The sequence below is a fragment of the Aquila chrysaetos genome, chromosome 9 (genome assembly GCF_900496995.4).
Source record: "Aquila chrysaetos chrysaetos chromosome 9, bAquChr1.4, whole genome shotgun sequence".
NCBI classification, from domain to species: domain Eukaryota; kingdom Metazoa; phylum Chordata; class Aves; order Accipitriformes; family Accipitridae; genus Aquila; species Aquila chrysaetos.
Genome location: NC_044012.1, coordinates 10,618,898 through 10,636,960, shown reverse-complemented (window position 1 = coordinate 10,636,960; position 18,063 = coordinate 10,618,898). Strand labels below are relative to the sequence as shown.

At 35.1% G+C, this 18,063-nt stretch overlaps 1 protein-coding gene across 3 annotated transcripts in view; it reads left to right on the top strand.

The window, feature by feature from the left end:
• Positions 1-17,377, top strand: part of DYNC1LI2 (dynein cytoplasmic 1 light intermediate chain 2) — a 28,690-nt gene extending 11,313 nt beyond the window's left edge. The window contains exons 5-14 of one of the 3 annotated variants that reach the window (XR_005933207.1): positions 3,552-3,718; positions 4,061-4,154; positions 4,725-4,860; positions 5,198-5,309; positions 6,398-6,457; positions 7,195-7,236; positions 7,686-7,803; positions 8,830-8,946; positions 11,314-12,055; positions 14,368-14,477. Coding sequence is in view for 2 of the 3 variants with exons in the window: in XM_030025622.2 (XP_029881482.1) it covers positions 3,552-3,718; positions 4,061-4,154; positions 4,725-4,860; positions 5,198-5,309; positions 6,398-6,457; positions 7,195-7,236; positions 7,686-7,803; positions 8,830-8,946; positions 14,368-14,474 (953 nt within the window). In the remaining variant the exon portion in view is untranslated. Of the gene's footprint in view, positions 1-3,551; positions 3,719-4,060; positions 4,155-4,724; positions 4,861-5,197; positions 5,310-6,397; positions 6,458-7,194; positions 7,237-7,685; positions 7,804-8,829; positions 8,947-11,313; positions 12,057-14,367 lie in introns of those variants that run through there. The other 2 variants (XM_030025622.2, XM_030025623.2) reach the window with 2 other exon arrangements.
• The last annotated feature ends 686 nt before the right edge of the window (positions 17,378-18,063 follow it).

Here is an 18,063-nt window from a genome sequence, read left to right as displayed (position 1 = left end):
AATGAGTTTCAGGTTCTCTGCCTTTTTTTTTTTTTTTTTTTTTTTTTTTCCTGACACACAGCTGAAAGAATTCTTATACTAAAAGATAAAAGAAACTTACTTTGCCCAGATATCTTTTGTCTAGGAATTCTTTTTGCAAGACTAAAATTTATGATCAGTAAAGATAGTGCACAAAAAAGCTAAAAGCTGCATGAATTGTGAAACTTAAGAGTGTAGATATGGAACGATTGTCTCAGAAAAATTTTCTGCGGTTTTCTTGTGCTGCTGTTCAGTGCTTTTGTGATCTATCTAGTTAAGTAAGTTGTAGTGTTTGTCTGCCATTTCCATATTGCAGTTAAACAGTACTCCAAGACTGAGGATTTTATTGTTACTAGAACAATCAAACCTAAGAATAATTGTGGATTGCTTTCTTGGTGGTACTTAAAGTCAATTGCTCCTGTGACATGAATGATACATTTGTTCTTGTTATAGTTAGCTTTCAGTAGCTTGTGGACCTTACTGATAGGTAGCAGAATATTACAGATTTGTCAGATGAACAGTTGTTTTTCTGGCTTCCTATTTTATGTGCATCTTCTTATCTGTATTTCCTGTTCAAAAAAATATCTAAACCAAAGTAATTTCCCCTACTTCTTAATAAAGAAAACAGTTATTTCCAATATCATATAGAGTGTGGTTCCTGAATATGAGTTATGTGGAGGAGAAAATATTCATAGCTCACTAGAAGAATAGAAAAAGAAAACATTTATACAAGCTGTTGGGCACATGATGAACTTGATGTCCGTTAAAAGTTTGAGAGTGGAGATCAAGTGAGAAATAGATATGGGAGGTAAGGAAAAAGTATTAGATTGCTGTGTGACAAAGAAATGCTTTAACTGAAGTGAGCTTTATTAGCTGCTTAGATTGCAGTTTGCTTATAAGAGGTAGCCTGACAGCACTTGTGATACAGGTTTACTTGGATTTAACAAGACTAAATTTTGAATAGGAATGGGGGTTGAATGAGAGTCTCTAAGAAGTGTTTAAGAGCCTATTGCTAACAGGCACTTAAACCAAGTCAGAAACAAGTGTATCTTCAAGGTACAGTAGTTAGAGGTTCTTAGTATAGCTTTTACCTTCTTTTAACTCTAGTAGTTACTTGTTGAGCAGATGCCCTTGTTAACTAAAGCACTGTGTTTCCTATAGCATTTCTCAGTCTCTAGTCAGGGATTAATGCTAGACCATATGCATTATTAACAATCCACAACAAGAGCTCATCTCCACAGTGAAGTTGTTTTCTCCCTCCATGCACGGATCAACCAGAGTGAGATATGGCCTTGTTGATCGGCTGGGCTGTGATGCATGGTGTTTGGTACTGCTTACTCTTGCGGAGAGGGAAGAGTTGGGAATCTCAGCTCTCTAGATTATGGTCATCATTCCCATTCAGCAGAAATTAATGAGGATGTGCCATCAGATTTCTGAAGTTTCAATGTTGCATTTGCTATTATTTGTATTAGTAAAATTCTTGGGGTATCTTGAATTATGGTTTGTAGCATGTTGTCAAGAGTCTTCTGTTTTCAAGAGAGGCTTTTCTTTCCCAAATTTGACGGGGTTTATACTAATAGATACCTTGGTAAAGAAAAGATGTTTCTGCTTTGATATGAACAAAACCTAGGAAACTAATATTGTCTGATTATAATGCTTTAGTAAATTGAGAGCAGTACTGTCAAATATTCTTTTACATCTGATTAAGTCAGAGAGGCTTATCTGAATGATTGTGGTGGATGTAAATGGTATTGTCTTACCTGCTGTAATAAAACTGTCTTCAGTAGAGTTTTTTTCTATCCTGAGCTAGGAGGAGTCTGAGTAATGAAATAAGTACTTTTTTTTAAACCCTTTTCTAGTTAAATGCTCTGGAATTAATTTGCTTTCTATGAGATAGTCAGTAAACATATTTATTGTGCAGAATGTATAATAGAATTTTGATTGCCAGTTGTTGAACAGGAAACAGTACTAGAGGAAAGCATCTCTTTGAAAGCATTGTTGTTTCCTCTCCTCCAGAAGGCACTGTGTCCCCAAGTTGAAAAGCAACTGCGTTCAGATTTTTTTTTTTTAATTTCCTTGGACCTTGGGATATATTGAATTGGTGATTGAAAGTCTTACAGTCTATATTTAATGTGGGGTGGTTTTTTTTAGCTTTTCTCTGGACTAGAGCTCTCGTTTTCTGCAATAATCACACCATTTTATATTTCAAATAAAAATTGTAGCTTGTGCAGCTTGAACAGATGTATTTTTCTGATTTGTTCTTCCTTCCACATGCCCATTCTGTTGCAGGAATGGTCCCTATTTTGAAAAGGTACAGTGACTTCATTTTGCAAGATTTGTATTACAAACTTTTCTGAGGTTTTACCACTTCCTAAACCTCAGAAGTATCAGATGGCCTGCAGTACAGTTGCAGTTCCTTCCCTGTCACATGGATGGATGTACTGAACAACACTCTCTTTGTGACTGTGCTGGAGATTGGGAGCTTTTTCAAATTTTCCTTATTGTACATACAGTCAGCCTGCTCCCACTGTTTCTAAAATAAAGATGCCTTCATGGGAGCAAATCATGGAGCTTTTGCTTGCCTCTTTCCTGAGGGCTCCTCGTGGCTGAGCAAGGAGGCTTCAGGTGGGATTGTCATGTCAGGGAGAACCCTGGGCCTTCGTGAAGTGCTGTCTGTGTCTGGGAGCAGACACATCCTGTAGGCAGATTTATCTGGTCTGTGGCTTTCGTCCTGAAGACAGACATGAAAGCTGTAAGTTGCAGCCCAGTTTTGATAAAGCATGCGTGGGATCACAGTGCGCTTCCAAAATGGTGTTAAAACCATTTCTTAGGCACTTCAGTATTTGATAGTATTCAATATTGTTGGAACACTCATCACTGCCATAAAATTAACACATTGAAAACACAGAAAGCATCTAGTTTACTCTGGACTCCATTGTCGTTTTCCAAAATATATAACTGAGTCTCTTCAGATAACTTTTGGAAGTCCTTGACTCTGTATTTATGCAGTGTATTTTTTATATTTTGGGCACAGGACTTCTGCAACAGAAATGTAGAGTAATACAAGCTTAAATTGAGTAATAGTTTATAAGAAAGAGTGGCTGTTTCAGCTCAGTGTTTTCCGTGTCCATTTACATTTTCACCATGCTTTCTTCCAAAACTAGGTACCAATTGCATTGAGTACAGGCTATGTTACTAAACTACATTTATGTTTTCTGTTGTCAACTCCCCTGTAATGAAATGCATTGAGATGAGGAATGTGCATTTGTGCATACTATAGCCCTTGCAGCTAGTTTTGAGTGTTTGTAATGGCTCCAAATTGCACTTGGTTTAGCTTGCTGTAGGTTCTGGTGGAGGAGAATTGTTGTGTTTGAAGTGCCAGTAAGGCTTAAGCTTGCATTCTGTTCTCATGTAGTGCCTCACTATAAAAGGAAAAAAAAAGTTGAGATTTCTAGTTAGTTGTAGATTAATTTTGGTTTAAAAAGAAGAACTAGTTCCTTTGTTGTACCTTAAGAAGATCTCTCTCTTAATAGTTATAAAGGAGTTTCAAGAGTATGTAGAACCTGAAGAAGGCTACCAAGGATCACCACAGAGAAGAGGCCCTTCTTGTGGCCAAGAGGATGAACGTGTTTCTTTGCCACTTGGAGAAAATGTGCTGACTCACAACCTTGGTATTCCTGTGCTGGTAGTTTGTACAAAAGTGAGTTTTTAGTTCTGTTCGCTACTATGGAAAAGTTTAATTACTTTTCTTTTAGAAGGCATGCTTTATACAGACATGCAAAATGAATTCTGGATTAATAGTAAAGGGATTTATTTTAAAAGTAAGCTTCTGCCATCAGTGTCAATTTTTAATTTTGCAGAAGGGTAATAACCTTATCAATTATATGTTAATTACTTTATCTTTTGATTTATTGGTGGCATTTTAAAACCAAAGGCTCAAAGTAAATGTGATGTGCGTGTAATATTAAGGAAGATGTTTTAAGATGTGCTGGGATTAAATAACTGGGTTTTTCTGGTTTTGTTTTTCCTCCCTTTCTTCCAGTGCGATGCAGTGAGTGTACTAGAGAAGGAGCATGATTACAGAGAAGAACACTTCGACTTCATTCAGTCACACATTCGTAGATTCTGCTTACAGTGTATCCTTTTCTGCACTGAAGTGATTTGCTGTAACCTGGAAGCAAGAAAACAGGTTTTAGTGTTGAATTGCACGTAAAATTAATCCCAGAAATTGCACTTCAAGATTGCTTGGTATTTAGTTATTTACTATGTAGCATTTGTTGTTTTGAAAATGTTGAGAGACATATAACACTTTTCATAGTTTTTAAATTGTGCATGGGATTTGGAGCTTTTGCTCCTTTACAAAGGATTTGTCTTGCATTTTGTGAGGTGGTTTTTCTTTGTTTTCCTCTCAGAACTTGCAATTTCCATGTAAGCCTCAGTTCTCAGCTGTCTCTTAAAGTCTTGACTTTTTCAGAGTTAAGTGCCTGGGAGGGTAGGTAACTTTTGTGTGTGTCAAAGAAAAGTATCATGAATCTTGTCCTGTTACACCCCCTTCCTCTCCCTCAATACTAAATGGCTATAGTTTTGCCTTGAACTACTTCTCAAAATTAGGTCTAGTAGATACGTGTCCATTAGCTCCTGTTTTGAAATTCTTACTATAATTTAAAAACTGTATCTTACGTAATTTTCCTTAAATAAATAATCAGATGGGGCTGCCTTGATTTATACATCAGTTAAGGAGGAAAAGAACCTTGATCTGTTGTATAAGTACATTGTACATAAAACATACGGTTTTCAGTTTACCACACCTGCCTTAGTGGTAGAAAAGGATGCAGTTTTTATGTAAGTCAATTCAATAAGCAGCATGGTTTCAGATTGTTTTCTGTTAAGCACTACACTTCATATAACATATATATAAAAATAACTTGAATAGTTCGTGTCGTTCAAAAGCTTAGTATGTGAGTCTTCTGAAATCCTGAATTAAAAAACCAACTTGGTGCATATTATGTGGGTTACTCAGAGTATACCATTCCAGTTTTTTAGTATCTTTGAAATTTAGCTGGGGATTAGGACTGACGTATAATAAAATTGCCTTATTCAGGTAGAGGGCAGTAAATAAATGGTCCCTATAGAAATGCTTTTTGTGACTGAAAACGCAAAGCTTTCCTTCTTTTTATAGACCTGCTGGTTGGGACAATGAAAAGAAAATTGCCATTTTACATGAAAACTTCACAACAGTGAAACCAGAAGATGCATATGAGGACTTCATTGTAAAACCTCCTGTAAGAAAGGTAAAAAGGGGTAAACTCTTCCTTGCCCCTTGACAAATATGTGCAGTTTGCTTGAATGGCTACTAATAACTATTAATATTGAAGAACTCCAAATCTAAATGTAGGGGTTTTTTTTGTATCGAAATGTGTGAAACATCATGCTTTCATTTTCCAGTTTTTTAAAATACTGCAAGCAAACACAGAGTCATTCACTTTAGTGAATGAAAGGCAGTCAAAAAATAACCATTTCACATGAACCTTTTTGTATGTGTGGGGCAAACCCACTTTTTAAAAATGGAGAATACTGTTGTAGGACTTCCAACAATTTACATATATACACACATGGCATTGAGGTTACCATGTAAAGGCAAATCTTGTAAAACAAGACAGTATATCACTATTGCATTATCATATTATTAATGACAGTTTTTTTTCTTGTAAGGCAAGAGCAGTAAATAATCCATATAAATTCTGTGTATTGCTAATTTTGTGAATATAGGCACACAGGCATAGGATATGTGTAAAATGGATAACATGGATAATTGCAGATGAAATTGTATTCTGGTCTGTATTGGAAAGCTTCTTTTACAACTTTCATACATGCTTAACGTTTCTAGCTCAAACCCCAGTATCTGGAAAAGTGAAGAGATGTTTGAAGCGTTCATGTAAAGGAAAGGTTTAATCCTGTTGTGTGTAACTCATGGCACCTATAAGAAATAATCATTGCCAAATAGCAGTGTTATGACTGATAATGTTTTTGGGGGTGGGATTTTATGAAGTAAGGTAATCTCAGGTCTTTGAAGACATGCTGTGAGGTTAATACCTAAACTTAAAAAGATGAATGTGGTTACTTACCAAGTACTCATCTTTCTAGGAGAATACCCACAGGCTAGCATCAATGCTAGTCTACTCCATTCACTTACAATATTTTTTTTTAATGACAACTTCTTTAATGTTACTAATCTCTTAAATGTGAAAGAAGTGGTTTTTTTTTTTTTTTGAAGAGGTAAAGATGTAGCTCTTTTTCTTCCCTTTTGATCGCCAAAACATAGAAACAGTTGCAGTAATTTCAGTTTTTACTTGTAATAACAAAATATTTTGTTCAACAGTTAGTCCATGATAAAGAGCTGGCAGCAGAAGATGAACAAGTATTTCTTATGAAGCAGCAGGTAAGAATGGAAGAATGAAAATATGTCCTTACTAAATAAGATTTCACTTTAAGCTCTCTGTTGTTAATAACTTCAGTTTTTCATTCCTCATTTAAATCACTACATAGCCACTTTTCAGCTTTGCAGATTCAGATGTAATTGTGAATTAAGACTTTTCTTTATTTTAACAAGTACAAGTAGAAAATATGGCCACTTATCTTGGCAAGTTGAAAGGAAAATATGCTGAGAACAGAAGTAATTTACATCTCAAAGGAGAAGAGCACGAAGATAATTTGACATTTCACAACATAGATGTATTGATCTGTAAAATATAGATACTTTTAAAACATAACATTTTAGTGTTGCAGTTTCGTTACTGCCACAGGCTTGAAAGACTTCAAGGTGTCAAATTTGGTTATGCTGTATCTTGTTACTTTCTTTACTACCTTACTGTTTAAAAAAATCTAATAATACTTTCCTGTATAGTTGATCATAAATATCATAGAAGTTATAGACTTGGGTGTCTGTGGGTCTGGTTTATAGTTCTGCAACGGCTGTGTAAGACAAAGGACTGAAGTTTATTTACTCATTTTAACTCTGTCCTCTAGTGGTAAAGTCTGGAAGTATATTAATATTAGAGGGGAAGTCTGTAAATACCAGGAAAAAAAATTAACAAATAAATTACTGGTTAGTCAGCTTCACTGTGTTTTATTCCTTTATATATTTTCTGAAATATATTTAATATGTTGTTTTTGCAGTCATTCCTTGCCAAACAGCCAGCAACGCCTACAAGAGCATCAGTAAGTAGATCCAAGAGAAGAGTGGGAGGTGTTTTGCTTCCTTCTAGGGAAGAGGGAATGATTCTAACCTGTAGAGGTTCATTTTGTAAATGTAAACGTAAAATACATAATCTCCCCAAACTGCAGAAAGTAAATGGAAAAAAAAAAGGCAGTATTTTAAAATGTTGCTTATAAATTACTTCATTCTAATTCACTGTGGAAACATAGAAATATCTGATGATTATTGAACTGTAAATTTCCTACAGTGATTCATCCTTTCTTTTAGTGGAGGCACATGCCCATAATAACTGGTGGTGTTCTGTTTGTTTGGGTTTTTTTTCCCAGTGTGCATACACTACAGTGCTAATATAAAGGTTTAAAAAGTAATTTGTATGTAATGTTACATTTGCTTTATATAACTAATCCATTTAAGTTCTTCTCTGATTTGTGTGATTTGGACTTTTTTTAAGGAATCTCCTGCAAGAGGCCCTGCAGGATCCCCAAGAACTCAAGGCAGAGCTGGTCCCGCCAATGTACCCAGTGCCTCACCAATAACATCAGTTAAGAAACCAGATCCAAATATTAAAAGTATGAATAAACATTGTACCGTTTTTATCATGTGTTATTTCCCTTAAAAAAAAATTCCTCTCCTGTACAAAGGTTTTGGAATTTATTCACTAGTGATATCATTAGTTTAATAACAGGAATGAATTTATGACATAGCTTCAGATTTGATATTATTTTTTTTTTTTTTTTTTTTTTTTTTTTTTTTTTTTTTTTTGTGTCTTTCATATGACTTGAAGTAGAGGTCTGTTACTGCCAAGCAGTCAGACAGAGTTCAAATACATTATTTCCTTAGGTTGCCTAACTACATTTATTATGCATCAGTTGGATTATTAGAGTGGGGACTGCTTTAAACTACATGCGGTTTTATCCTTCATATTGCTTATTCTGGAATCCACAATGAAACCTGTTCTACTAAACCCTCTCTAGAATGTCATTTTCTATAGTACATGAAGTAACTTGGAAATTACACCCTTTACCCTCCCTCAGGCCTAAGATGGAGCTCCATGTTGTTGAGTGGTTTCTTTCTTTGTGCATTAAGAAAGTTGGTAGGGCCAATTTTTTTTTAATTATGCACTGTGGTGCCATATCTCAGTTACAGTGGATAAAATACTCATGCAGTTCTGGATCATGTCTCATTGCTGTATATCCAAGTTCTGATTTATGAAAAGTAGTGTGGCATGAAAGACTGCACTAAAACATCTATGCAGTTTGTTAATGGACTTATAAATCATTGACTTGCACATCCATACTTAATACTTTGTTTCTTGGCTTCTACATTTAGAAAAAGGAAAAGCATACAAATATTAGGTTAAAATTTTGTGAACCCCTCCCCATTCCAGAAGAGCAGTAATGTGCTTTTAGTCGTCTCTAACTTTGCCAAAGAATGCAAAGGACTAGTGTCTTAAAATTGAGCAAGGAGAGACTCTCTCATATTTGAGGTTTATTTCCTCAATTGGTAAGAGAGTTATGTATGTAAAAAATAAGTTCTGTCATTTACCAGCAATAACTATTCTGTGATATGTATATATTTGGTTTTTTTTTTTTTAGATAATGCTGCAAGTGAAGGTGTCTTGGCTAGTTTCTTTAACAGTCTCTTGAGCAAAAAGACTGGCTCTCCTGGGAGTCCTGGTGCTGGAGGAGTGCAAAGTACAGCCAAGAAATCAGGTACTGGACTTGTTATTGCAGGCTGTTTTGCATATTTTTAATATTTCATTTGGCCCACATTGGTCTAACTGCGTTTATCTTTTAAACTGGTCAATAAAGTGACAGACCTTGACAGATGAGAGTGCCAAAATGTGCAGTCTTTAAAAAAGAACTAAACTACTGCAACTTCACAACTCCAGGGCTTCTATTAAGCCTGTTATAACTTGATTCTTCGAGTGAAGTTATACTGCTGGGATGTAAATAAGATTTGAGTCTTGATCATATTCAGAAAGCGCTGATTTCTTTTTTTGCTTTAGAATTCCTTCCTTTCTTGACACTTAACTGTTGCTTGAAGGAAATGCATTTTATTTGTTTGGGCTGTAGTTCCCAGTCAAACTATTGAAATCTCTCCAGAGTTCAAGTTTAAATGAGTTACTTCTTATGACAGCTTGAAGTTATTCTATCAGTAATTAGTTAGTATTTTATTGTGGTCCAATGCAACTGATAACACTGATCAAGTGGATTCATTCTGTGTATGTGCCTATGACTGCGTTGTATGAGATACTTGCTAATAAGTAATTGCACTAGTTTAGGTGAAAATAAAAGAAACATGTCAGAATACTTGGTACCTATACAAAACTCAGTGTTGTAAAATGCATGGTTGTTCCAGCTGATACTAGAAATTTACTGCTTCGATTATTTAACTGTTTCTTTTTGATACTGGTGTTCCCATCACACTTGCATTCAGGAGCTTTCCTTCCAGAATTATTTCACTACTAAATTATTGATAAGATTGTTCTACTTCTGATCCCAGACTTGTTTTGAAACCATGTAAAATTTAATGGTGATGCCAAACCCATGGATTCTGATGCTTGGAGGAGAGTGTAAAGCCCAGACATTCTGAACTGGAAATGAAAAATACTTGATGCTAGCCACAGTGCTGATATTGCCAGTAAGAGAACCAGAGCAGTTGTTGGAGTGTGGGTATTTGAACTGAAACTATTCCTGAAGGGGGAAGTAAAGTTTTTTTGTTTTTTTTTTTAATTGGAAAGGGTTTTATATGACATTACATGCTCTGAAAGCTCAAAAGTGGCTAGAATTTCACTTATGGCAAGTCAGTATTTTATTGGGTGTGGGGTTTTTTTGTTTGTTTTGTTTTACCATGATGAATTCTGCAATTTATCTTTATTAACTTCATTTATTATGAAGATAACAATAAAATAATTATTTGTATTATTTATTACTTACATAATATTGTTGTATCTACATTATAAAAATATTTAATTAATTCTTTCTCAATCCAGAATGCCCTCTTCAGTTAAACACTGAAAGGTGTCCCCTGCTTCAAGTGCAGCCTTGTGCTATTACTGACCACAATGCCAAATTAACTTTTTATAGAAATAGGACTAGATATAATTTTTAGGGGTTATTTCATTCATGGTCTTTATCTAAAGCAGAATCAGTCAGGGAGTTCCTGGCTAGTGATTAAAAACCAAACAAACTCTGAAATACAAGATGTAATATCATCTCCCCAGGAAGCCTATATCAGTACTTAATTTCTTAGTTATTTTTTCTCTTGCACAGTCAGTATTTCTTAATCCCAGTACTATTTGTCTTGTTTGAGTGGAGACAGGGAGCAGTGTAGCCCCTTCGTCTTTGCAGCAGTCTTTTGCATATTTGAAAGCCACTACCCTTTTGCCTGTGACGTTTGTCTGGACTATAAAAATACACTTCTGTCGGCCTTTCCTCACAGGACGTGTTTTTATGGCTCTGATAATTCTTACTGTTCTCCTTTGGGCTGTCTACGCAGATGACCTGTTTCTTTTGGTGCTCAGAAGTGAATGCAGTATGTCAGACAAGGCTTTGTCTGCTCTAAGTAGGGGTTACTTAATCTGTGTTGTGTATTGTGCTTCTGTTTAGATGTCTCAGCGTGATGCTAGTTTTTTTTCATCTATATGATATTGATCAGGATTTGTTATAACAATACAGCCAGTTTAATACAATTTCTGCCTCCTAGTAGGAGTTTTTCTAGTCTGTATCAAATCACCTTAGTATTTCAAAAGGTTGTACATTTGCTTAATTGTTGTTTTCCATTCCATTATACACCACTTTGGTAATTTATTTAAATAACTGTTTACCTCCAATCCTGTTTTTCAAAATCCTTTGTAGTCCCTTCAAGCATGCTTGCCTACGTATCTGATATCTTCAACAGTTGGACAGGGTAGGTTGCTGAATAAAAATATTGACCAGTACTTTGGATAACTAATGGGTAATTTTATGAATTACAATACATTCATTTTTCTGCAATACCAAGATTGTTTTTTTTCTAGTTTATTTATATCAAGGTTATGTGAGATGTGATATCGACCACTTCTCCCTTCTCCACAGGACCTGTTATCCTATCATAGAAAGAAATTTGGTTGGCTTGACACAACTTGTTGGTAACAGATCTGTGTTGATTGTTGTGCTGGTAGGCTGTTTGTAAGCACCTAAAACATAATTGCAATTTCTGGAAAAAATACTAGAGTAAAAACTAACTAGTCTGTACTGGGCTTTACTCTTTCCTCTTTCAATCTTCTAGAACATCATGTTCCTTTCAGGAGTTTTCAAAGATAACAAATGGCTATGTGTACTTTTTTTTTTTCCCTTGTGTCAGCATTAACTTCTAATTTAAATAGATTATTTCTCTCCTGAAACATCTAGAGACAGCAGTCATATATCCTTTCATAACTTTCTTGTTTTGTTAGACTAAATTAGACAAGTTCTCTTCTAGTCTTCTGTTAGAGGTTGAGCTCTGTTCTCCCTACTAGTTTCTTCTTCATTAGTTCCCATCATTGGCTTATCTTTTCTTGAACATGAGTGATTAGAATTGTATGCAGCACTCCAGATATATCTCATTGTAGTGCCTGGTACAGCAGTTCTCTTTCTTTGGTGGAAGTACTTCTCCTGAGTGATCTCAAGATTGCAGTTGGCTTTTATTGGCTGCATCAAGTTGGCAGCTCACGCTCATTCCTTGACTTTTGGAACAGAACAATCGGCTTTCACTCACAAGAGAATATGCCTGTTCCTTGTCAGCTGATGTGCTCACATCTTATGTTCAACCAATATAACATTAAACTTTCCTGAGAAGGTAAGGGCTCCTAACATTGGTATTTGAAAAGCTCTTGTTGAGTGTATAAGGTAGCTGGTGCTGGTGATAACAGAAGAGATTACTTGCTTTTTTGTGGAAGAGTTGAGGAGAATATCTTGGAGAAAGTCTAATTTACAGCAGCATCCTCTGTGCGAGTAAATATGCTAAAATGATCTTTGTAGGCATTTTAAATGTCTAATCTAAACTGTTTAAAGAGCCCTAAGTTTTCAGAAGGTTGACACTAAAAATATTTAGCTTTTAAGAGACCATCTGTTTCTCCCACAGCTATGAATATTCTGTGGTTGAAATGTTGAGATTCTGTCACAGGAGGAAGGAGACATTGTGGATCTCAACGTATTGGTCAGCCTAATTGATTGATTGGTTTCTGCTATGTTAACTCTTACTTGAGAGAACTCTCTCATCTGGGCAGATGCTGCAATGTCATGTCTATTTTTCATGCTGCGTAATTCCTCACCCATCTTACTTGCCTTTATGTTTCTGGACTGTCTTTCTTCCATGTGTAGACCATGATATTTCAAAGAACTTCAATTGGTGGTTTCTGTGGTAGATTATTTTTCTTTGCATGGACTTCTTCTAGACTTAAAAACTTACTTCATTTATGTTCACAAGAAGATTCTTGCAAATTCTAAGATTTGCCTTTACCCTTCTGTTCCTGTGCAAGAGATAAAGAACTAGGGTTCTCTGCTCTCACCCTAATCTAGAAAGGAAAATACATATAATTGTACAGAACACATCTAATTGACTAGGGCCATTACTGTCCTTGACAATATTTTTGTAGGGAAACTGAAAGCAAGTATCAATTTAATTTATAATGGAGGGGAAATTTTTATTTTCTTAAAAACAGCTCCTTGTATTTCTTCTCCTTTGAAAGGTGCTCACCTATGATGGTGGTAAAGGGGAGTATGTAAACCTACATATCTTTGAATAGCTTGGCAATATTTTTCCTATCCAGTATGAGGTAGTTGCAGGAGACAGCTGCTTGGTATTATTTTGAAGGCTTAAGGATCCAGTTCATCTAGCATAAAAAATAAAGCCACAGTTTTTGTTTAGACGTACTTTTGTTTGAGCAAGAATTTTGTGTGGTTTTTATTGTTTTAGAGTTTAGGGTTTTTTAACTCCAAGGTACCATTAGTCTACATGTAAATTGTTTTGTGTTATAAGCTATATTGCAGTTAATGTACTAATTTTTTAATTTTGTTTAAATACTCATGCTTTGAATAGATGCTATTAAGAGTACTGTGGCTTACGACTAGTGCTTAAACCTAAAACCTTTATAGTAACGTTTTAACTTGGTTATGTCTTTGTACTTTGGAAAAAAACACTTAAATCTCTAACAGTCAAATCTTGCCTTCTTAATGTTTTCAGCATGTACCCTGGAAAAAATCCACCTAATATTTCACACACATTTGAGTTGGAAAACAGATGCTTGTTAAATTCTTTGGCTATGTAAGGAAGCTGTACATGGTTATATAATCTACTTTTTGTCTAAAAATATAGCTTTTTAATCTTAAATGCTTGTATGCTCTAAGCATTAGAATATATTGTTCCAATTTTAGTGATTAATTTGTCTGTGGGTTTATAATTTTCAGAATGAGAGAACTAAACTGATGGTTCAGTTAAAGAATTGTTAAAAAGTTTTGAGTCTAATATAAAAATGTAAGATACGCCTTTCCATGAAATTCTTCAGTGTGTCTGTTTCCAATTGAAGAAGTCCTTTGAAATGACTGCTCTGAGATATTACATGAATATGCAATTCATGTCCCCTTTTTTTAAGGGAAACATTGTCTGCAGACATAAAAGAGTTCTTCCTGCTAGTTGTTTAATATTAAAACACAGCAAGTTTAAGTGTGACCAAACAAATGCAATTTTTGTAGCAGGTGTCCTACATACCTTGGAAAACTTGTGGTTAAAATCTGAGTTTAAATAGAGTCCTTGCTATCAATACTAATAATGGAATTCTGTACAGTTGATTTTTATAGAAAATTCTAAATGTGGTTGTTTTTAAAATGTTAGTTGCTGTAAAATATATCACAGATGTTTTTGTGCTTTATGCTGCTGTATAATTCAGCATTTCATCTCTTTATAAAGTGAATCAAACCTTAGTATTTATCAGTCCTTACATAGACGTTGCCTTGCATTGTGTCAGGCCCTGTGTTCTTGGGTAGGTGGCGAAATAATGAGAAATTAAAGAAATATTGTCATATAAAAGTGATTTTATGAATACTTGTACGCATTGGTTAAAACATTTCATTGAAATGAGATTGCTTTAACCTTGTCCTTTTTCTTTTTAGGACAAAAAACGGTTTTGACAAATGTTCAAGAGGAATTGGATAGGATGACTCGCAAGCCAGACTCTATGGTAACAACAAACTCTCCTCCAACAGAGAATGAAGCTTGATAGCGCATAAAAAAAATGCATATGTAAATGACCAAATAACTATGTATATTGATCTGATAAGACCAGGAATTTTCTGCTATGGCAGATGCTATCAGTTTTCTTGGGGCAGGGGAAATGAGCTTACTACATCATTGCCTTGTCCCAGCAAAAAGTGCACATTCAGGAAGTTTGCATATAAAATCCCTCTGTATAAGATAACCATTTAGAGTTTATATAGGGCAATTCTTTTGGTTTTGGAGGTAAGCAGGTGCAGCTGCATTTCCTGTTGTGAAGAACACAGAGAAGCAAAATGGAGACTTCATACTAAAATACTACTACTGACTGCACACAAGGCAAGAAAGAGAAATGAAATCCTCTTTCAGAGTTACTGGAATTGGCTACTTGTATGTTTGCAAACGCATTATATTCTTGGAAAGGTGGTGGTGGTGGTGGTGTAACAGAGCATTAATTAGGTGAAAGAAGCCTAGGTAGGGAATGGAGCCCTAAAAAGGGAAACAGATTTGGGACAGTGAGAAACTAGAATGTTGGATTGACTGGAGGGGAGCAATGTTGTTAAATCCTGTGTTTCACATAGGGTAAATAATCACTGTTTTAAAAAGACTACTTTACATTGGAGAATTCCAGGCCAAACACTAACCATCATGGGAATTTATTCTTGTTATAAATCTTGTTTTAGTTTTTAAAAAAGTCTAAGAGTGTGGATGCCCTTTCTGGTGTAGCTGACAAAGGGAGAAACTATAAGTTGTTTAGATCCAAGTGCCTGGCACTGTGTGATGTGTCTTTAGAAGGTGCTTGAACTTACTGTGCACTGTAGTACAAACAGTCACTGTTTGGTTTTATTTTAAAATCAGTAGTTTGGCGATTTGTATTTAATTTTAAATCTTGTTTCCTGATAGCTTCTGCCTTTTTTTATGCCAAGAGGCTAGCCTATGAAGAATGGTGGGTGACGTATCATTTTCCCATAATGAAATGTGCTACAGAACACTCTCAGTATTTTTTTTTTCTTACTCTTTGTAACTAAATATTAGCTACCAAGGTAAAATTGATTCCTGCCTTACACCTATGGAGGTTTTTAAAAAAAAAACTTTCAAGGCCCTTAGTTCCAACCACATCTGCTGCAGGTGCAGCCAACTCCCAATTCTTCTGAAGGTAACCTAAAAAGTATGAATGTGTACATGATGAACATACTCAATAACTTGTTTTGTATTTTGTTTAATGTAGCATTTCATTTGGAAAGATGGGTTGTGGTTGTCCCCGTTGCTCTAACGGAGCTCTGTCCATGGTCACATAAAACCATCATTCTGTAAAAACAAAAACTGCTATGGTTATTGAAATGGCACTTTGATTTTATATACGGTATGCTTGTTTTACGTGTACACACTACCATAAATTAAAAATACCAAGCATATTCTGTGCTCTTAACGCTGAAGGGAAAAACCACAATTTGAATTATGCAGAGTTTACTTTTTATTGATATGAACTTGTTGTACTAAATCTGATGTCTGGATATAACTTCCCTAATATATATTGTTACTTAAATATACAGAATTAGATTGACCACTAACACAGTACTGGATGTTAACTTCAAATCCTATGTTACATCAAGAGGCTGTTCTTGTACGTCTGTCTAAACATTATCTAGAAAGCTAAGAGTATTTACTTGCCTCTTTGACAAACATTAACATGAGTATGTTATTTGTGCCAGTTTTTTTTGTTGAAAATACTATATTTTTCTCTTTTTTTTACTTTTTTTTAATAAACGGTATGACCTGAAGTTATACAGTTGTCTAGATAACAGTTAGACTAAGACTGTAGATGGATGATGGGTAATGTGGATGTACTTCCTGGTGTAATGGTTGCCAGTTGCAAGTTACCACGCCAGAAGAAGTAATTACACACTGTGCTCCTGACACTGAGAATTGAGATTGGAGACTAAAACATCAAAAACTTGACAGGAAAATTGAAAAAGTGTGTGATCATAACAGGATATAGCTTGAAAACCTCAGTCTGAAACTGCGTTTTTTTTGTCATCTAACCTGATAAGCACTTTCTCTAGCAATATGGCTAAAACTTAAAATTGAAGTACTTTCCAGTTCTGTAAAAATGTTATACTAAAATTGATCAAAACTGATAATGTATAACTTGCTAGCTTTGCAGAAAGATGCTTCTGACAAAACAGAAACAGATTTCCGGTTTCTAATTGCAAGTGAATGCTCCTAGTTTATTGAAAGTAAGTTGTAAGTAATGTAGCACCCTGTGGTTGCCAAAGTCTGTCCACTTTGGTGAGCTGCACGGTTGTTATTCTGGTGTCTTCAAGCATTGGAACCAAAGGCCAAATTGCAAACAGCCTTTACATTTTCAAGTGAAACTTCATTTTATTTGCAGATACACTTGTATGGTAGACTGTTTAAACTATTATATATTTATATGCATTATAGTGACTGCACCTACTGTTCATGTTTAAACTAAGAAAAAAAAAAAATGACAGCATTCAACTTGAAGCAACTAGAAAAGTTTAAAGATTGGCCCTCCATAAAAATGCTATGGTTATGCTGCTTGATTTTAAGTTTGCACTTTTTTTATTGGCATTTAAAAAAACTGTTTAAACTGAACAGAATTTCGTATTTTATTTAATTTAACTACGTTGAAAGTGACTGCTCTGTACATCATGAACTTAACAATATACGTGCTGTAAATGAAAGTTCACTGTCCTGTATACTAAGTTTATTGGTTTTTTTTTCCAACTTACAATTAGGACTGCAAATGTATGAAACAAACCTTAGTCCAGTTGTATGGCTTTAACCAGGTGCAGTATGCAGTCATGTGGAATCTTGCTTTCTAGTGCTGGCAAAATGAGGACGTCTTTAATAACTGGCTTCAATAAACACGAATCCAGACTGCTTTATGCTGTGCTTTTTTTGTTGTTTTTAAAATCCCCCTTCTAGAGCTGTTTCTATGGGAGCAGAATATTAGTGAGTTCTGTGAACAGGAGAAGTAAGTTGGCTTGTACAGTTGTGTACAACTTAATGACAACTTCCTTCTTGGGAGTTCTTGTACCAGCCTTTGCTAATGCAACTCCTCTCTAGAGTTTAGAGCACGCACCTTGTGTAAGTAAAGCAAAATTGCTATAGCTGCATTTGTAGAGAGTTGTGCTTGTGATAGCTTACACATGAACAGTTACGTCAGCAGAACTGCTTTTGATGCAAAGTAATATATTTCATGAGAATGGGGAAACAGTTGTGTATTTTCCCAGGTTAAGATGTATACCTTCTAATACGTTTTGTGGAATACTGTATCAAAGCAGAGCACTGGTCCTAAATTTGCAGGATTCAAATCCAGGTTATGAGAAGTTAGAGGAGTAAACTGCTTGAGTCATGCAAATGCCTCTTCTCTGCTGACAGCAAAGCTAAGTTTTGTCCCTTTGGTGGGTGTAACAAGTTCTTCCTAGTAAGCATAGAAAGAGTAGACTGATTTAATTAGGATTCTACTTGTTTACTTCATTGTTACTTTAACTCGATGCCTATATATTCCCCTGCATAGATTGAAGTTCTAGTTGTTAATGTTTCTTGAGTCACCCTGCCTCTGAAAT